Source organism: Callorhinus ursinus, unplaced genomic scaffold, assembly GCF_003265705.2.
Source record: "Callorhinus ursinus isolate GAN/ISIS: 27379988/994484 unplaced genomic scaffold, GSC_fseal_2.0 scaffold75, whole genome shotgun sequence".
Taxonomy (NCBI): Eukaryota; Metazoa; Chordata; class Mammalia; order Carnivora; family Otariidae; genus Callorhinus; species Callorhinus ursinus.
The window spans coordinates 1,847,792-1,869,823 of NW_027397137.1; the positions used below are offsets into that span (position 1 = coordinate 1,847,792).

General features: G+C 42.6%; 1 protein-coding gene across 1 annotated transcript in view; it reads right to left on the bottom strand.

The window, feature by feature from the left end:
* DSCAM (DS cell adhesion molecule) overlaps nucleotides 1-22,032 on the bottom strand; it is an 822,687-nt gene that overhangs the window by 220,514 nt on the left and 580,141 nt on the right. Inside the window, exon 11 of the mRNA XM_073887019.1 lies at nucleotides 13,162-13,335. Coding sequence (XP_073743120.1) covers nucleotides 13,162-13,335 — 174 coding nt within the window. The remainder of the gene's footprint in view (nucleotides 1-13,161; nucleotides 13,336-22,032) is intronic.

The following is a 22,032-nucleotide window of genomic DNA, read 5'->3' on the forward strand; positions in this document are numbered from 1 at the left end:
AGTAGGTTATTCTCACAGGACCCATGAAATTGTTTCCATGCTGAATGTCCATTAAGAGATAAGCCAATCCACACAGTGAAACATGATGCACCATTAGAAGGAATAAGCAGGAGCTATGTGTATTTATCTAGAAAGACATCTAGGATATGTTATCAACTAAAAAGAGCAAGTCAACCAACATATGTTGTGTACTTTCATTTTTTTAAAGGAGAAGCTGACACATACAGATGCACCCACTAGGAGAAAAAACAGAAGAGGCTGTGCCACTAACCCAGACTGCAGTGCCACATCCTTGCTGCTCTGTAAGGACTTTGTCCCCTCTTCCTTGAACTCTGCTCTTTCTTCCAGCAGCATCACTGAAGGGATACACCACATTTTCTCCTGCCTTAGGGCCTTTGCACTGGCTGTGCCTTCTTCCTGGAATGCACACAACTTCTTCTCTATTCAGTAAAGACTCCATGCTGGGCAAACACAGAAGCTAAGTAATAAGCAGGAAGCAAGATGGGGACTTCCCAGTACAGACCGGATCCCACAGTAACACCCAGCGATAAGAATCAGGTCACGCCAGCAGGAAGTGGTGCCTCTGGCCCCTCCATTTCAATCAATCAGTCAGTCAATCAACCAATCAATCTAATTGATTCCAATTAGAATCAGATGAATACCATTTATCTTGTAGTTCTCTTTAGGGAGAACAAGAGTATGAAGACAGGCATTCTCAACCAATGCATCTGCCATGTGTATAAAATCATGTACAGTCCTTTGGTGTATAATACACAACGCTGACAATTAGAGTCATGCTCTGGGGCCCAGAATGAGCTAAAAATCAGGTGACCTCTTCTGATGAGGAGGTTCCTTTTGGCCTGTGTGTATATGGGCTGTCCTCCTCCGTGATGGGCCTTAAAGTCAGCAGCTAAGAGGGCAGGTACACACATGTGAATACCTAGCTTGAGGTGCTAGAATCATTTGGCAAAGTGTGTGGGGATTTAAATGAATAGGTGGGGAAAGAGTATATTCGAAGACCCACTGTTAACCTGGCTTCTTGTTTCTGCTGCAGCTATAGCTGGAGCTGCAAAGAGCAGATGGCTGTTCACTGCCCTGGCGGCCAGGGGCATCCCGCCATGACCTACCATTGCATCACAAACATTCATCAGCACCCTCTTCTCTGGGGCTGTTGCCTTTGGATGTGTCCTAACATGAATAGTTCAGACTGCCCCTGCAGAGGGTCAAATCTGGAGTCCCCAAGAGAAAAGTAGCATCACAGCCCAGACACCATATTCTACATAGAATAAATTATCAGAGGGAAATCTCTAAGCGTCACCTTTCTGCAAGCTTATTTCCATGTACCCGTTCACAAGGTCCATGGCAGATCAGATGATTCCCGAGCTTGCTGGAGCTGAGCTTGCAAAAAAAAAACTGGCCTGTGGCCCTTGAGGACATTCATCTGTAGCTGCTTTTCTTTACGTGTGCCTAAACAAAACTATCCATTATCTTCTGCATCTTTTTCGAGATGAATTGCATTCAAACCAATGAAGTGATAGCAGTGAGTAAGAGAAATGAGCAAGAGAAAAGTAGCCCCTGACGTCCAGGGGCTGGCTGGGAACTCCCAGGTGGGCCTTGGTGTTCTCTTGTTGAGAGTAAACAAGTTCACAAAATACTGACATCAGACCAGACAACTCTGTGGCTGAGATGGATCAAGATAAAATACACCTACTCCATCATGTCTGAACACAGGCAATAGCATGAATGTTGTCCAAATAAACCACAACATGACTAAACATCCACTATTCTGACTAATATGAATGGCTGCGCATCTTTGCTAAGCTTTGGCCTGGCCCCACCCCTCCCTCCCTTATGGAAAAGATTCACTAAAAAGCCTGATCAAGGGCGCCTGGGTGGCTCAGTTGGTTAAGCAAACTGCCTTTGGCTCAGGTCATGATCCTGGAGTCCCGGGATCGAGTCCCGCATCGGGCTTCCTGCTCAGCAGGGAGTCTGCTTCTCCCTCTGACCCTCTTCCCTCTCGTGCTCTCTGGCTCTCATTGTCTCTCTCTCAAATAAATAAATAAAATCTTAAAAAAAAAAAAAAAAGCCTGATCAAGGAACTGCCCCCATTCCCAATAGCATCCAATCTAGAACAAGCTCTGCTTCCCTGAACCTTCGCCCAAATTACCAGACACAGACCCAGCCATATAATATATCCTTTCTGGCACCTTCTTATGGAGACACCCCACTGGCACCCCATGGTGTGTGTTCTCCCTTAAGTCAAGAATAAACCCAACATGTTCCACTACCAGTGTGGTTGGCTGGCCATGGCTGCAGGGCATCCACAGAAAGGAGGTGGGAGTGCAGATATTTGGGAATCCAGGTCGGACCCTTGACTGACTCCCTGGCACGTGGCAGGAACTCAGCAAATGTTTGTTAAATGAATGAAAAAACCTAAGCAATGGCTTTGACTATACAAGTGATAGGGAAAGGCAAAATATATATATATATAAGTCAAATAGCATATAGACTTCAAAATTCTGTGGGGAAAAAATAATAAAATACGTCTGGGTCCCAAATGGAAAAAAAAATTGTGCATCTCCAGTAAGGGACCTACACCTAGAGAGAAAGGAGGGTGGTTTCATGTTTCTGCTTGTGAGGCCTCCATATTTTACAGATGTGGGTTCCGCACCCCATGGAAGAATGAACACGAGAGCAGAACAAAGACGATTTCAAGTAACGGTGAAGCGAAAGGGCTGGAGGGTCAGAGAGGGCCAGAGTGTGTGGTATCACACATTTAACATGTTATTAAGATGTAATTATTTCTCTGATTGACTTATTTCGCTTAGCATAATATCCTCTAGTTCCATCCACGTCATTGCAAATGGCAAGAGTTCATTTTTTTGATGGGTGCATAATATTCCATTGCATATATGAACCACATCTTTATCCATTCATCTGTTGATGGACATCCAGGCTCTTTCCATAGCCCTCCTTGGGGTCCCTCAAACGTAACCAGTTCCACCTTGACCCTTTGTACTTGCTATTCCGTTTGCCTGGAATGCTCTCTCCAAGCATAGGCACACCTTATTTCCTCCCTTAATTCTGTTCTCTGCCAGGCCTTATATTATATATCTATGTGCCTGTCGTTCTCTCCGCGGAAATGTATGCCCCATGACAGTAAACTAGTTCTGTCTTGTTCACTCAATACACAGTGTCTAGAACAGTCCTGGATGCTAGCGGGAGCTCAGTGGGTACGGCTGACTGGATGAGTAGACAGATATGACAAGGGACAGCCAGAGGACCAAAGGGGGCAGCTACACAGTGACCCCATGGCCAGGGACCAGATGGGGATGCAAGCATTTCAGTGGGTATCAGCGTGGAGGGTGACAGCTAACTGAAGACTCAGAACACTGATGCCAACACCCACAGAAGGCCGTTGGGGAGGAAGGACCTTAAATCAACCGAGAAACCCTGAAATAGCTGAGATTACCCCCAAGAGGCAAAAATAACTTTTCAGCTGCTGGGTAGAAGGGAGCCTCCAAACAGGAGGAGGAGGAAGAAGAAGCAAGTAAAAGAGAAAAATACCCACACTCTCTTTTCCTCGGAGGAGTAACAACCGTCCTAAGAAACATTTTTTAAAAATGCTGTTTGTATTTGTCATTCTCCACCTGGCACTGGCCTTCCAGCTCTGGGGCACTAGGTGTTGCCCAGGCCTGCACATTGTCATGGACCCTCAAATGCCATTCCTCCCCCAGACCTGTCCTACCCCAACCAAAAGCATCATGATTTATGAATCCCTATAATGGTCCCTCAACCCAAAGAATGCTCCTCAGTCCCTCAGAGGTGTTCATTTCAGGCCGAATTAATTCCCATGAATTGCTGATGATACCGTCTCTTACCTATTTCGTTGGGATGTCTCCAGCTGCTAATAAGAAAACCCTGGCCCACATTGTTTAGGCAAAAGGCAACCAAGTAATTGGTCTTCTCATTCAACTATGAATTGGAGGTGGGGATTCCAGATACAGTACATTAGCGGTAAAAGTCGGCTTTTCCAGTTTTCTTGACTCTACCTTCCTCTATGTATTGTTTTTATCCTCAGGATGATACCAAAATGGTTGCCACGGATCAGGGTGCCACCTCCAGATAGGGTCAAGAATGAAAAGAAATGAGCATCTCTTGCAGAATCACCTCTTAAGAATAAGGAAATCTTTTCTGGAAGATCTCTTACCTTTCATTGGCCAAAACTGGCTCTCACGCCCATCCTGAAACCAATTACCTTCAAAGGGAATAGCCTGCTCCTGGGTTCTTCAGGCTAGAGTTCACATCCACTGGTTTAGACAGATTAGGATTTACCTGCTGCAGCAGGTGTGGTGAGCATGAGCTCCCCTCAAATACAAGACTCCCCAAAAGATCTCTGTTATCGCTGAGTGCATTAGTGTTCTAGGCCTGCCCTAACAAAGCACCACTAACGGGGTGGCTTAAAACGACAGAAACTTATTCTATCAGAGATTGGGAGGCCCAAAATCTGAAATCAAGGTGTTGGTACGGTTGTTCTCTCTCTGAAGACTCTAAGGGAGTAGCCTTCCTTGCCTCTTCCGGCTTTCCTTCACCCATGGCAACATCACTCCTGTCTCTGCCTGTCTTCACATGATCATGTTCCCTCTGTGTCTGTGTCCAAATTTCCCTTTTTTATGAGGACGTCAGTACACTAAATTAAAGGCCACTTTACTCCAGTAAAATCTCATCTAAACTAATTTCATCTGCAAGGACCCTATTTCCTAATAAGGTCACATTCTAAGGCACTGGGGGACAGTATTTCAATATATGAATTTTGGGGGCATACGATGCAACATTTAACACTGAGAGATGAGACGAGGGAGACTGAAACTGGAGCTGGCAACAAATTACAGCTGCTCAATTCGTCTTCCCATCTTACGAATTCCTTATGAACCCCAAAGAATCTTCAGCTGGCAGAATATCAGGCTCATTTAAGAAGTGAAATGCAAATGTTAGGTAGACTATAAGATGCTCTACCTGGAAGGAGCCACCATCCGCCATCAGCATTATAGCCATAGAGGGTCTTCTACTGGCTGACAGTTGCCCAACCCCCTCCGTTTCCATTCTTACTTTCCTATGCTTCTTCCCAACTTCTGGTTCTGCACCCAGACATTCCCATGGAAACTGCAGATATGTTTGACTTCGGAGGGGAAGGGCAAGGGATATGAGTGTGGGCATACGTGTGGGATAAACTGGAGTGGGGGCCGGTGGCCGCCCAAGTCATGAAAATGTGTCAACTGGGTGTTTTTGAATCAGGGACACCTCATATCCTATAACAGCACTAATTTGTCTTGTGTGGGGGGGAGTCATAGACTGGAATTCAGAAATGAGGATGATAACTGTAACAATAGCACTAACATCAGCCACAACAGTGGCCACCATTGCTCTTCATCAACCGGCCATCAGGAATTTTGCCGAGTGCTTCAGTGAAGGCTCATGTCGGCCTTACAACGACCCCACGAGGGAGGCATTTTTGCTGTCTCCGGTCTATGGAGGCTTGAAGAGAGGGTGAGTCGCTTGCCCCAGGTAATGCAGCTGGGAAGGCGTGGAGCCCAGGCAGTGTGAGTCTGGAGCCTGACTGGCAACCAGAGTTAACATCACTCTGCTTCATTTACATCTCGTATGGTGTAAGGCCACAGTAAGTGTGGTCATGAAGCGAAGGTAGTGCAATATCAAAACCCATGTTTCAATGGAACCCAGTCTGCTGCCTGACTCGTGGTTGCTAACTCCTCCTTAGCCCCTTATAACCTCTCGTCGTGAGCCTGGTTGCTTCGGGGCCAGTGCTCAGAGAGGGGCTGCAAGGAAAACACACAAGGCCATCCAGGGTGTGATTTTCCAGAATAGTAGTTCTTGACCTTCTTAGCAGTATGGATCCCTCTGAGGATATCAGGAAGGCCACAGTGTTTCCTCTCAGAAAAAAGCATATATTTTTCCACATGATATCACGGGATCCCCCACGGCCTACAGGAGCCCATGAGTCAAAGCTTGATGTAGAAGCTCCTGAATTAAAATATCGGGGAAAAGAGCATTGGACTAAGACTCATTCAGCTATCTTGGCAGTTTAGGAAACAAAAAAATTGTAAATTAGTAATGCTACATATTCAAACTCTCCTTCCCCTTCTTCTGTTAAGCATAAAACAGACAAAATAAGCCTTCATCTTGTTCTTAGAGGAAAGGGCGTCCTGTCAGAGGGACCGTGAGGAGACCAGAAAGCATTCTGTGGGACTGATTAAGGCCATCTCAGCTTCACGGAGAGGCAGCCTGGGGCCGGACTCCTTCCCTCTAGGCATCTCACAGAGCAATGACCAGGACTAGAGCAGATTTTTATGTAGATAACTAGGTGTAGGGTAAAAGATCTGTGGGTCTCGGGGACAGAGTGTAAAGGCAGGAAGTCATGGAGGCTGAATGAAATACTGAGGGGTAGATATGGATTCTCAGAGCCTAAATTAATGAATGCCATCTCCAACATCTCCATCTGCAATGGCAGAACTCTGAGTGGCCTGAGGTCCCACCACGTCACCAAGGTCTGTCCAGAAATGGCCAAGCTCCTGGAGACTGACCAGAGCTGACCTGAGCTGGTGGGTGCACACGCAGGGCAAGGCCCATGTGCCTGAATCCCGGCAGCGAAGAGAGGTGGGACCAACACCCAGGGACCTGCCCAGGATGAGCCTGACAGAGGGAGGCCTGGGGACCAAAGCCTCACTGGAGCCTGTGGGTTGGCTCTGGGAGGCAGGGGCATTCACTGGATTCTGAGAGTAACCAGCTCTCCAGGGAATTTCCTGCTCCTGTTTGATAAGGGATGCTCTTTTTATATTGCATGTGGAGACAGAAAAGGAGCTGCTTATACATCCTTATACATCGAGGCCTCAGATCCATACAGAAGTCAGTGCTCCTGGGAGCATGCAGGCCTAGAGGTAGAAAGCTGTAGGGGAGGGTGCAATTTTGGCACCTGGGAGAAACATGAGGGACCCAGTGGTTTGGAGCAGCTCTTTTCTTACCACAAAGACGAGATGCCCCGGATCTCATATGGTCTGGGTATGGAGGGAAGAGGCTCTACAGCCCCCAGTGGGCCTGGGGCGAGGGCTGCGGCGTTGTCACCCAAGGTCAAATAGAAAGTAGAGCCTGATCCCTCTGTCTTTTCTGCCAAAGTCCTTAATAACATCTGATGTTTTTTGATTTTATATTCTGCCACTTTGCCGAATTCCTGTGTGAGTTCTAGCAGTTTTGGGGTGGAGTCTTTTGGGTTTTCCACGTAAATGATCATATCATCTGCAAAGAGTGAGAGTTTGACTTCTTTGCCGATTCGGACGCCTTTTATTTCTTTTTGTTGTCTGATTGCTGTGGCTAGGACTTCTAATACTATGTTGAATAGCAGTGGTGATGGTGGACACCCCTGCCGTGTTCCTGACCTTAGGGGGAAAGCTCAGTTTTTCCCCATTGAGAATGATATTCACTGTGGATGTCCATCGACAGATGAATGGATCAAGAAGATGTGGTATATATACACAATGGAATATTATGCAGCCGTCAGAAGGAATGAAATCTTGCCATTTGCAATGACGTGGGTGGAACTGGAGGGTGTTATGCTGAGTGAAATAAGTCAATCAGAGAAAGACATGTATCACATGACCTCGCTGATATGAGGAATTCTTAATCTCAGGAAACAAACTGAGTGTTACTGGAGTGGTGGGGGGTGGGAGGGATGGGGTGGCTGGGTGATAGACATTGGGGAGGGTAGGTGCTATGGTGAGCGCTGTGAATTGTGCAAGACTGTTGAATCACAGACCTGTACCTCTGAAACAAATAATACATTATATGTTAGAAAAGAAGAAGAAGAAGAAGAAGAAGAAGAAGAAGAAGAAGGAGGAGGAGGAGGAGGAGGAGGAGGAGGAGGAGGAGGAGGAGGAGAAGAAGATAGCAGGAGGGGAAGAATGAAGGGGGAAATCAGAGGGGGAGACGAACCCTGAGAGACGATGGACTCTGAAAAACAAACTGAGGGTTCTAGAGGGGAGGGGGTAGGGGGATGGGTTAGCCTGGTGATGGGTATTAAAGAGGGCACGTACTGCGTGGAGCACTGGGTGTTATGCACAAACAATGAATCATGGAACACTACATCCAGAACTAATGATGTAAGGTATGGTGATTAACATAATAAAAAAATAACATCTGATGTTTTGGGTCCCTATTCCAGGGATGAGTTTTGGTAAGAGCTAAACTATGATTGAGATGATAATGAAGAGTCAGAAGCAGCGAGACCAACAAAGTTGAAAGGATTTGCTCTGCTTATCTTTCTGTCCCACTGATTGCTGTCCCTGACCATTCATCCCCACGATTGCCTCATCTCTGCCCACAGACTCCTCACATCTGATTTCAAAAATAGGTGTGTGGTGGGCGGGAGGGTTCACTGTCCAATCGCTCTGCTATTGCAGGAGGCTCAGCCTGCACAGTTCCCCACATCCCCAGTGAGCCCCTGACAGCATGCCTGGTCGAGAGTGCTGATCTTTAAAAATGCGTATAAAACCCAGCACCAGCCCTCCTGGGAATCCAGGCTTCTCAGCCAAGAACCTGCCTTCATTTCCTGACATCGCTGAATCAGGCAGAAAGTTCTCTCCTATTAAATTCAGAAATACTTGCAGCCCACATTTTTTTTATGACTTACAGGAATGAGAGAGTACTTCATATTTTTACTTAAACAGTGAAATTTCCTTTCTATGAAAACAATTTTTTTTTTCCAGTTTGAAATCCCCAAACACTTTATTGATGATTCATCAGCCACCGGTGTTAGGGAAAAGACACTGGCCATCAGAGTTTCCAAAGGTGTCACTCCCATGGATCAGCATCACATGGACAGTGAAAATACCTGCCCTTGGATCTTGGAAGTCATCTTTCCTCTTCCTTCTTAACTACCTTGCAACCTTTTAACTTTCTTCTTCAGAGTGATTTTTGGAAATGTCCCAGTGTAGAACACCATTGGCATCTCTATTTTCTCTTTCTCTCCAAACAACAGGATCACCTACTATTTGCATGTGCTGGAATGCACAGGCAGAGTGCTTTCTGTGTTACGCTGTATCTTCAGAGATGTTATCCCATTTAATTTTCCTCCCATGAGGAAGATGTGATTCTTCCTATTTTACAGGCTCAGAGAAGTAGGGCAATTTGTCCAAGGTCACCAATGAGGAGTGGAGACCCAGAAGAAGAACCAGACTGCTTTGGGGTGCAACCCCAGGGGCCTGCCTCTTCACCTGACCCTGCGCTCCCTCTTGATTATACCGCTTCACCCCTCCATGTCCACCTCGCACAGGCTTTAAGGACTTTAGTAATTTTGACCCAGAATGTAGGGTTCCCTGTTTTTCCCCAACAGGGTTTTCATTTAGGAGCTACTGCTTGAAGGTAGGCTAAATAGTGATTACCACCCCAAAGTAGACTTGTTACCAGTTTTATGTAATAAATTCCAACAATACTGAGAAATGCTTTAGTGTCTGAAAGATTATAGTCAACTGATTGGGGAAAAGGGGAAGGAAATTTTGTCCCTTCTTTAGTGATCTCAGGCAATGGTTTTCCCAGGGGTTGGATAGTGGTGTCCCTGTTAGGCTGTCATTCCTGTCCTGCTATAGTTTGAACGGGTAGTTTTAGTTCATTTGGGATGATTTTTCTGTGTTTGTATGGAATGCAGTGTGTGTATGTGTGTGTCCATGAGTATGGGCGCATGCCATTTTTAGGGCCATGTTAAGAGATTAAAATAAGGGATGCCCGGGTGGCTCAGTCAGTTGAGCATCTGACTTTTGATTTCGGCTCAGGTCATGATCTCAGGGTCGTGAGATCTAGTCCCACATCAGGCTCCACACTCAGCTGGGAGTCTGCTTAAGATTCTCTTTCTCTCCGTCTCCCTCTGCCCCTCCCCTCACTCATGCTCTCTCTCTCTCAAAAAAAAATAAAAAGATATTAAAAGAAAAGATAATGGGATGATGGTTCTTTCTCTTCTCGCTTCTACCTGGAAGGCATCTGGGTTTGGTGTGTGCACACTGTAAATGCACATGTGCGTGTGGATGTGTGTCTGCATTTCAGCACACCCCTTCTCCCATCTATAGAAGTAACAATAAAATATTAAAGAATGCACCCAACGAAAGCCTGGTTAATGTCAGATAAGAAGGGTCCAGAACCTGCCTTGCTGCCAGGTATAATCCTGTTCCCACTCATAGGGACATAAAATCAGCCGGCTGTGGTCCAACGTCCTCCCTGTTTTCTTAGTAAACCAGCTGTACACCAAGAAGCATGCCTCCCATTGCTATGTGTGCCGCCTTCATGCATCTGTTTCAATCCACTTAACAGTCTGCTCAAACAAATACACACACAAAAAGCCTACTCATCCCCCTGTTTGTTGTTTTCATGGTATCATTTGAGAAACAGACCTATTTAGTGTACATCTCCTGTCTTTGTGCTTCTATATCTCTTTCTTAAATCTTTTTTTTTAACTTTTCAGGATTTAAATATTGTGATTTTATTTATTTATTTATTTATTTGGCAGAGAAGGACACAGCGAGAGAGGGAACACAAGCAGGGGGAGTGGGAGAGGGAGAAGCAGGCTTCCCGCCGAGCAGGGAGCCCGATGCGGGCTCGATCCCAGGACCCTGAGATCATGACCTGAGCTGAAGGCAGACGCTTAACGACTGAGCCACCCAGGTGCCCCAAATATTGTGATTTTAAAGGGTTAAAAATACCAGGCACTTGAAGCTGAACTAATTTACAAAAGCACCAAGGGTTATTAAAAACTGGCAAAATTAACTGTTACATAAATGCACCTCTCTGCTAATAGATGGTATGGTTTGAGAGAATCTGAAATTGGCCGACTCTAAGAACAATTGCCCTTTATAAGTGCTCACTTTAAACACTTTCCTGTCTAACCCCCTCCGTGTATGAGGTACAACATCCAGACAGAGTTCCAATAGGTAAACAGCCTTGGGGGTTTTGTTTTTATCTACATATGAACGTATGTATTTTAAGTAGGCTCCATGCCCAGTGTGGAGCCCAACACAGGGCTTGAATTCCCGACCCTGAGACTGAGACCTGAGCTGAGACCAAGAGTTGGATGCCTCACCAACTATGCCACCCAGGTGTCCTGTCTTGGGAACTTTAATTTCTTCTGTCTCCTCTCAGTTCCCTCTCCCTCGTGCACCTGTATCTACCCGCAGAGCCTGTACCTGTTGAAATCCACTGCATCCTCTAGGACTGAACTTAAATGCCATGTGCTTTCATTCTGCAGTCTCTGATCCTACACACAAATAGAAATCACACCCTTGTCTGTGTGCCTTCATGTTCTGCACTTTTTTCTAGTGCATTCTACCAGACAGGAGTTGTACCCACCCATTCCTGATTATCCCACGAGAAAGAAAGTTCACTAAGGGCAGAGAGACATCTTTGTGGTCCTCTGCCATGCTCCACTACTAGCACCAAAGGTGTGGAGAGAGGAAATATGGGGAAAATCAGCTTCTGCATTTCAAAATTTCACTCACTTGTAACGATACTTTGCCCCATGAAGCTCTCCTTAATCCCCTCAACATGACAGTTCTGTCCTCCTCTGACAGGCACATCTATAACACATATTATATTATTCTCCATCTTGCATTAATATTAGTATGCTCTACATTCTTCCTTGTTATTTCCTCTTCCAAAACCTAAGCTCTTTCATTCATGAGGGTAAAGCTGATAGATGATGTATTTACGTCCTTTATAGGGCGTTGTATCTATTAGAGCACAAATATGTACTTGTGGAATGGAAAGATTTTTTGATTTTAAAATACATCAAAGTTACAACATATAATCAAATTTATAAATCAAACATATTTGATTAAATATAACCAAATTACAAAATATATTTCTTTTACTGGGGAAAAGTGGATCAATATTGGTTCACATTGGTCCTCAGCTCTTGGGTTTCCTTAATATTTCATCAATTTATTATTTTTTAATTACCATTTCAATTCTGGACTTAAATGATCTGACAATTTGTCTTCAGACTCTTGCAAATCAGTTCCTCCAGAGTATGAAATTTAGAAGTCAAATTTATGTATTGGACATCTACAAAACATATTTTAAAGCAATGCTATTTCAGAACTGTAATTTTTTCATGATATAAAAGTATAGCAAAGAAATAGTTTGATATTTTCATTGTTATGTTGGAAATAATGGACTAACTAGAATAAATTCTTAGTGAAATAAAACGGAGACCAGTCTTTGTGCAGCTAGCTTAAATCTCTCTCTCTCTATCTCACATACACACACACACCACTTAGTTTCACTTTTAAATTCAATCCCCCTAATAAGTGATATGGCAGAGGTCCTTTCCAGCCTATCAATAATACAATTAAAATAAAAAAGAGAAAGGCTGATCAAAGCCTTTTTGAAAGAAATCACAATTTATCCAACAGAAAATTATACACACGGGCAAAGACATGTCATTGGCTGTAAACTAGATGCAGAGCCATTTGCTAAAAAGCAGCACTAAGTGAAAGTTGGCCCACTTCATGTCCTTTCTTTGGTGCTTCAGTTACCAAAGTACAAAATAATTTCATCATATGTTGCCCTTTCCTATGAAATGGGTCAACAACACGGACCCTAGGCATGGTGCTACATGTTTCCGTCTTGTTGTAGTTGTGTGTCTTTGGTAATGAGGTTTCTGCTTGATTTCATAAGGATCTTTAAAAGGAAACCTATGGCCAAGCCAGTTTGCAAATAATAAAATGCATAGATTCAGACCTCTGAAAAGAGCGCATATGAGACCATGCATTAGGCTCTTCTGCAATAAAATCAACAGAGTAGGAATGCGGGTGCTAAAGGAGAGGCCCACTCACCTGCTGGGTTGCCCAGAGCCTGTACCCGCGGCCATGGGAACCAAAGGGGCAGGAGCATGTGGCCCCAGACACCAGGGCACACGGTCGGGCTATTGCAACTCGTTGGCTTTTTGCCCTCGTTTTCAGTTGCGTTCCCCAGGAGAGCAAAACCTTAAGCCTCAGCTGTGGCGAACCAATGTTTTGTTTTGTTTTTAAACAAGTCTGTATGGAGACAATGGCAAATTGAATCACAGAAAGACCTATTTAGGTAAAACAAAGCATTCTTCTTCCTTACTTTTGACCGTGAGGTACATGGACTTGCTGACGTCCGCGCCCACATCGTTGCTGACCTTGCACAGGTAGTAGCCGCTGTCTTCCTCCACGACGTGCTTGATCAACAAGGACCCGTTGCTCAGGACCTGAATTCGGCCATTGAGGGCAATAGGTTGGAACTGGGGAACCCCAGCACCTGGAGGAGAAGAGAAAGGAGGGAAAATGATGCAATGTGAGCAAATATGGGGAGACAGTGAGCTCAAGTTCACCCAGACTAGTAAAGAGAAGGGAAGGGTATTTCACATACAGAGGGCAGTCATGGGAGCCACCATTTTTTTTTTCCCAATGTGGACATTCCTGTTTGGAGAGAATTACATTTACTTCAAATGACACTATCTCCAACTCTGGGATAAAGAGTAAGAGATCTTACAGGTTGTTTCTCCACACACACACACACCCAAAAATACAAATTTGATGAGCGTTAAGGAGCTGATAAATTATTCAAAGACATGGCTGTGGAACAAGCACAGGAGTGGATGTCTCTCCTGAGATGAAAGAGAAGCCTTGTGTCCCCAGGGAATTCATACGAAGGTAAACAAGGCGTGCCCTAGGGACAGGGCCCTGGAAGACTCTGCTTGCAGCACACGCCTGAGTCTACAGAGAGAATACAAGTATTGCAGGTTTCTCCTCTAAGCATGGTCATATCCCAGTCTAGAAAGACATGCATGTCAATATCATTTAATGTTATTTAAATAAATAAGTCAGGTCATGCCACTAAGATAGCATAGTATTCAAACACTACTCTCCTCAGAGTATTGTGTTCAAGGAGATAATGCCACGGACGAGATATGTTGTGGTCATAGATGTGATAGGACTCACATGGGAGATCCCTACGAAACTAATCTTTTTTAGAAATAATGAAAAGCAGGACTATGGTCTCTGGAGAGTTCTGGGAAGGTGATGTTTAGATTAACCTGCTACATTGCTTCCCCCTGTGTGAGGGGCATTGGGTGGGACTAGGAGAGTATGATCCAAGCTTTGAAGGGCTGAAAGAGTGTTTCTATTTTGTGACTAGAGTCTGAGGATTTAGGGAGAGGGCTCAGGGGTGAGGACCAATTCCATCTTCCTGGAGAAAGCTCACAGCGTGAGCCAAGTGTGTGCTCTAGAGAGGGCCTGCTGGTCTCCGTGGCCCCCGATCCTGCATGGGAGCTGAGCACGTGCCCTGTCACCATACTCCTCATGCAGGAAACTTCAGACTTTACAGCCGGGGGCAGGAGAAGGGAGACGTCCTCCTGCTGTCTCTGTGCCAAACTGATCACTTACCTATTGGTACCTCTCAGCTCACAGTGACAGAGACGGTGGCTGTGCCTTCCCTTCCTTCATTTCTATACCAGGCATCAGCCCCACCAAAGGGACAAGGGACACTTGTCAAGGGGACATTTCACACGGAATAAGAAGGATAAGCAGAATCCCTACAACAGGTGGTTTTTATCAAAACAGAACTGCTACAGAGGGAATAGGAAAAATGGAATTAAAAAAAAAAGAGTTCCAGGGGAGGGGGGTGGGGGGGTGGGTTAGCCCGGTGATGGGTATTAAGGAGGGCACGTCCTGCGTGGAGCGCTGGGTGTTACGCGCAAACAATGAATCGTGGATCACTACATCCAAAGCTAATGACGTAAGGTATGGTGATGAACATAACATAATAAAATAAAATTGAAAAAAATAGAGTTCTGCTATGGCTAAGGATGGAGGAAGACACAAAAGAATGTCCCTTTCATTTTAACAACAAAAAAGAGAGGCTGTTAATCTACAAAATCATTCTTCTCTTTGAGTAATTCAGAAAGCTGAAGTCATAGGTGACTAGGTAAACTCAGTTGCAGCGTTAAAAGCCCGGCAAGGAGCTGTGGGTATATAAAGAGTTGCACCTTGGGCACAGGACGGGAGGCCAAGGACCTCGGCATAAAAGAGGACAAGAAGTAAAGAACTGGAAATAAGTACGACCTACCACAACCTCTACTTCTCTATTATGCACCAGGGCCAAAATTCAATAAAATATTGAGACACACAAAAAAGCAAGAAAAATGGTCCAGAGAGAAAAGTATCAACAGAATTTGGCTTGGAGCTCTCTCAGACAAGGCCTTTATAATGATTATAGTTAATATCCATAAACAGGTGGGAGGTTCAGAAAGAATCCCCAAACTGTTAAACTATATATATAAGAGACAAAATGATAAAAAAAAAAAAAGAGAGAGAGAACCACGATATTAGTATGAAGAAATTCTTAAATAAGCTAGTCAGCAGGTTATACACAACAGAGGAAAAAATGGTGAATTTGAAGCTAGGTCAATGGAAAATATCCAAGTTTAAAGAAAAAGTATAAAAGAGTGAAAAATGCAAAATGGATTGTCATGGAGTTCTGAAACTATATAAAATGTTCTAACATTGAGAATTACAGTCTCAAAAGGAGAAGAAAATAAGGGGCGGGAGAAATAAGATTTGAAATGCAGAAGACTTGAATACCACTACTAATCAATTTGATTTAACTGACATTTACAGAACTCTGCACCCCGCAATAGCAGAAGACACACTGGTTTTGAGGGCACATTTGACACTTGTCAAAATAGATGATATTATTAGTCATAATACAAATGTCAGTAGATGTTATGAAATAAAAATAATATACGTTATGTTCTGTTTCCACAGCAAAACTAAAATTGAAACCAATAACACAAATATGTCTGAAAAAACACCCAAATATTTGAAAACTAAACAACACATTTCTCATATCTCATGATTCAAAGAAGAAATGACCAGAGTAACCAGAAAAACACATATATTTTGAGTTGAACAAGGATATAAAAACGCCATAGCAAAATTTTGGGGATGCAGTTAAAAGCAGTAATTAGATGGAAGTTTGTAGTATTTAATTATTGTATTAGAAAAGGAAGGAGATCACAAATCAGATATCTAAGCATTCACCTTAAGAGGCAATTCCAAGAAGGGCAAGGAAAACCCAAAGTAAGGAAAAGGAAGAAAATAATAAAGAGGAAAACTGAAATCAGTGAAATACAAAACAGAAAAAAAGATAGAGAAAAATCAAAACCAAAAGCCAGTTCTTTGAAAAAAAGAAAAGAACAATATAACAAGTGAGCCGCTTACTGGATTGATGAGGAAGAGAGAAGATACAAGTTACAAATAACCATAATGAAAGTGGCCATCACTACACCCCTTACTCGGACTGAAAGGATGATGGCATCATATCAGGAATAACTTCGTGCCAATGAAATTGACGACTTAGATTGAATAGATACATTTCTTGAAAAACAAGACTATCAAAGGTCACTCAAGAAAAAGTGGATGAAGTTAATAGTTCTATATCTAACAAATTAATTTATAGTTAAAAACCTTCACCACATCACACACATCAAAAAACTAATGATGTATTGTATGGTGACTACCTAACGTAATAAAATTAAACTTAAAAAAAATGAAAAAAACCTTCCATGAGCAACACCAGACTCACTAGTAAATATTACCTAATACCTAAAGAAATAAAATTAATTTTACACGAACTCTTACAGAAAATACAAAATCAATTTACAATTGATTTTATGAGGCCAGCGTCATCTTGATATTAAAGTCAGATGAAAACCGTATGAGAAAAGAGGACTACAGACCAATATTCCTAATGAATACAGACACAAATCCTTAACATTACCAAATCGGGTGTATCAACATGCACACAACAGTGCATCATGGCCAAATGAGATTTACTCCAGGAATGCAAGGTTGGCTTAAATTCAGAAACTTGTCAATGAAACTCACTATATCAACAGACCAAAAAAGAAATACAATATGACCATTTGAAGAGATACAGTTTTGTTTTTCTTTTTTACAGAATTCAACATCCTGATAAAATCTCATAGCAAACTAGGAAGAGAATGAACTAACCTGATAAAAGGTTTCTACAGAAAACTCATAACTAAATCATACATAATCAAAAAGAACCTCCAAAAAATTGCTAGAATCATAGTGAGCTTAGCAGAGTCATGGGATATATCAATATAAACAATTCAAAATTAATTTTATTTATACATATATTAGTTACAAACAATTGGAAATTGAATTTTTAAAAAGATTTTATTTATTTATTTGGCAGAGAAAGACACAGCGAGAGTGGGGACACAAGCAGGGGACGTGGGAGAGGGAGAAGCAGGCTTCCCGCTGAGCAGGGAGCCCGATGTGGGGCTCGATCCCAGGAGCCTGGGATCATGACCTGAGCCGAAGGCAGACGCTTAATGACTGAGCCACCCAGGCGCCCCTGGAAACCGAAATTAAAAAACAATATATTTGCATCAAAACATGAAATGTTTAGGAATTCATTTGAAAAGGTAAGTGCATGACTGGCCCACTGAGGACTACAAAAGTTCTTGCCAACAATTAATGAAGACCAAAATAAATGGAGCATGACACCATGCTCATGGATAAAAATTCTCAATATTTTCAGACAGTAGGGGGAAATCTTTTTCCATAAAAGGCCAAATAGTAAATATTTTAGGCTTTGCAGGCCACAGTGTTTCCACTATGTACTTCTGTCACTGGGGCACAAGAGTGGCCATAGAAAATGTACAAACAAAGCAGTATGATTGGGCTCCAATAACATCTATTTAGAAAGACTGCTTGTGGGCAGGTTTTGACTCATGCCCCACATCTGGCTGACATCTGGTTTAAAGATATGGAAGAAAGTACACCGCTCTAAGATAATTGTAAAGTTGGAAGGTGGAGCATATACAAATAATACACATTTGGATTAGTTTTGTGTCACATATCTGATGTATTAAATATCATAACATTTTAAGTAGACAAAATTTAAATTATCTTATTCATAAAGAACTCAAAATCAGGGGTGAAAAGTTTTAAAGACATAATAGTGTTTTGCTTTTATAACTGCAACACATTGGGGCACCTGGGTGGCTCAGTCTGTTAAGCGTCTGCCTTCAGCTCAAGTCATGATCTCAGGGTCCTGGAATCGAGCCCCATGTTGGGCCCCCCGCTCAGTGGGGAGTCTGCTTCTCCCTCTCCCTCTGCCCCTCTCTCCGCTCATGCTTTCTCTCTCTCTCAAATAAATAAAATCTTTTGCAACACATGGCTTTCCACATATCAGCTACTGACTATTTTCTAAAGGGAGACAGAAGGAATGATATCAAACTTATCCCTAAATCTGTTCACTCTTTGGGAATAGAGAAGTTGTCAAAACGTAGAAAATGCAAACTCAGAAACATGTGTAATATGGATCTTTTAAAATTTAATTCACACGAAATTCCCAGAGGATTTTAACAAATGTTTGATGAATTATGAACATGCCAGTAAACGAATGATTGGTTTTGAAAAAACATTTAATGAAAGCTATCTGCCAGCTTACCTATTATGGTGCAAAACTTGAGAATCCCAGATTAGGGATCTGAGAATTTTTGGTCAAAAATTCAAACAGTAAAAAAGTAAATGTCCTCTTTTTCTTAAGAGCCCAATCCCATAATTTCTCTTCCTAATATTTTATAAGCCCATATAAAAATGCGCTCTGTTTTTACCTAAACGGGATTTATTGTTCAAGTACTGAGCACCCACTGGAGGGGCAGATACTGCACATAGCTATGGTCACAAAAGACTGTGGCCTCTCTTTCAGTCCTTCTCTGAGGCTAGTGGCCTCACTGTGGGGAATGTGAGCTACCCTATGGAGAGGCTCCCGTGAGGGTGTCCTCCAACCAGCAGTCTGTGAGGACCTGAATCCTGCCATACAACTGTGGTGTTGGAAGAGGAGACTCTTCCCAGGTTGAACCTTGACATGACTGCATCCCTGATCAACACCTTAATTGCAGTGCTGGGAGAGACCTTGAAACAGAGGACTCGGCTAAGCCATACCTGGATTCCAGACCCACGGACATAAGGAGAGAATAAGTATGCATTATTTCAAGCCACTAATTTTGAGGGTAATTTGTTACAGAGCAACAGATCACCCACACACTGAGAATCTAAGTAATGAGGTAAACTTTTTCTTCCTCAGTGTTCTCGCCTGTAAAAGTGGAAATAATACAGAATCTCCTTCATAAAGTGGTGCAGGTATTGAAGTTCTTAAACGATGGTATAGAATACAGTGAGCCCACGACATTGCTTTTTAAAATATTTCTGCTTATAATTATTTTATGATTAGTTGACTTTCTATCTTTCTTACTCCACAAGAATAAGGACCATGTTGCAAGGAGCCTCTCCATTTATCAATCAATCCAATAACAGAGCGGAAGGTGATCTCTCAGGTTAATGCTTGGAGTGGAAATCTGCACATTTAGTGTTGAAGTGCATGGCTAACATGCTTACTGAAGGACACATCAATTTCATTTCCATCAGTGCTGGCTGAGGGTTCATTTCTTCCTCACACACGTACGTGATCGATCTTTTTGATCTTCATCAATAAAATATATATCTCATTATTTTAATTTGCACATTTTGACTATTTTTTTGTATTTTTCTTTGTTTTTAAGCATCTTTTCATGAATGTATTGGCAATTTGCAAATATTTTTTTTGGTGAACAGTCCATCCATAACTTTGGCCTATGTATCTATTGGACTTTCTGTCTTTTTCTTCTTCATTTGCCAAAGCACTTTGGGTCTTAAGCATTACTATATCCCTATTTTGCACAAATTTATTTTTGTTCTTTTTTTAAAAAAATCAGGATTGGATGTCAAGTATTAGCAACTACTTTTCATTATCTATTGAAATGATCATATGCCTTTTCTCCTATAAAAGTTGACTGTATGTCTTAAAAATTTGGTTTTATAAATAGGAAAATTCCTTTTTATGGGTCACATGTTCTTTAGGATAAGGATAAGGGGATATTATTAGGACTTAAAATCAAGGCAAAAGCCTTTAATTTTTATTTAAGTGCCTAAATTTGGTCCACATTTTGAAAACCTGTAAAGGCTATTGATGCCCTTCTCAAAGTTAACGGCAAGAAAGGAGTCAGATCTAGTTCAAAGCACACAACCTAAAAATTCAGCCAAATGTAGGATTTAAAGAGTATATCCACATGGCAGAAAACCAGGAAATCTGAAGATGCAATGGGATTTGTAAATTATGTAAAACTGTGTACAAAACCCTAAAAAAATCTAATGAAATGCTGATACAGCATGAGCCAGTTATAGGATCGTTCATGTCAAAAACATGTATGTTTTCTTTTTCTTAAAGACTTTTCACCAGAAAAATACTTGTAATATTTGACACATTTATACCAAAGAATTACAACAGAGAATTTAACTATGTTGCTAAGCTGTCTCAATTAAATAGCAGAAAAGGATTATCTATTAATTCCTATCTAGGTTGAGAGAAGCCTCTTCATTACTAAAAGGTCTGAACAAAGACAGAACTAAAGCATAAATACATTTGAAAAAAACATTAAATGTTTTTCTTCATGAGGAAATGAACCTAACTTGAAGGGTCACACAATTTATAAATCTGATCATAGTTGCTAAACAGAATAATAGCGAACCAATTCATCTACCATAAGAACAGCAGTCCCAAGGATTAGTATTTGTTTAATTTAAGGGAAGTAGACTTTGTCACAGTTTGATACAATTATCAGTCATCCACTTTAGGTTCATCATTATTGTAAAGAGCAAAATTTAACACGGTGGCTACAATATTCAAAATTCTGTAATCTTGTTGCCATGAGGTAAGCACTCTGGGTAATTAGCTAGAGGATACACTATAGCAGCCAGAAGTCATTAATTAAAAAGCTGTCCAATTTCTGTGGCTAGCTGGGGTCAAGTGGGGACAGTTTTAAGGCTCTATTACACGAAAAGACAATGTTAAAGTATTATGTAAGGCACATACTGAATTACTGGGTGTGTTAATGCTGTGTGACCTTTCTTATTTATGGAAAGATATGCTTGGCAGTATTTCCAAAGACTGAGGGAGTGGGCACACGGGGAAGAGAACAGTCAAGTGTCACCAAGAGAATCCACTTGGAAGGCAGCAGTGAAGATGGTGATTGATTCATCTTTTCTTCGACTCTTAGGTCATCACTGGCCTGTAGTGAGAGCACTTGGCTAAAGAGTCAGAAGAAGTGGAAACTTACAAACTGTGCTCCTGAGCAAAGAGCTTATTTTCTCTGCACTTAATTTCATCGGACATGCAACACGAAGAACAACGCATTTCTTCTATGCTTGACAGATTGTTGTTCACCAAAGGCAGCAAGACTGTGTGGATGTGAGCATAAATGCCTGCATAAGAAATGAAAAAAGTTGGCCAATGACCACATGCAGAGAGTCTCCCTAGCAGGGTGGAATAATGTTGATTTGAAGTCAAACAGAACAGTGGAAAGGAGATCTCTCTCTATGCTCCCTGGGCTGCACCCAAATGGTAAGGCTGAGAGCACATCCCTCTCCCCACCAAGGAATCAAAAACACAGTCCCTTTTATCCTTAAGGAGCAGGTGTTTCCCTGAGGAATGAGTTTGTTTTGCTTGCTCAGGGAGGTGGTTTTCCTTGTCTTGGAAGAGTTGGTGGGTTGCAGGGAGTGAGTAGCTAGAAAAACAGAAGCAGATATGGGAGGGGGAGGGCAAGTGGCAACAACAGCGGCAGCATGGCACCTGCTCCAGGGTGAGCAGCTGCAAAAGGAACCATTGCTCAGTGACCGAGTGCTGAGTTCTGGTGTCTCATTCTGGAGAAGAGCCCAGAAGTGGGCAGAGGCATGGTCTGGAGGCACTGGTCCAGGTCCAGGTCTAAAGGAAGAAGCTTCCAGGCTGTACAGCACGTGCATTTGACATTTGCCCATATGCTTGCATCGGATATTCTGTGCCCATCCTCAGCCTCCTGGTACCCTTCTGATCTCTTCCCTAAAT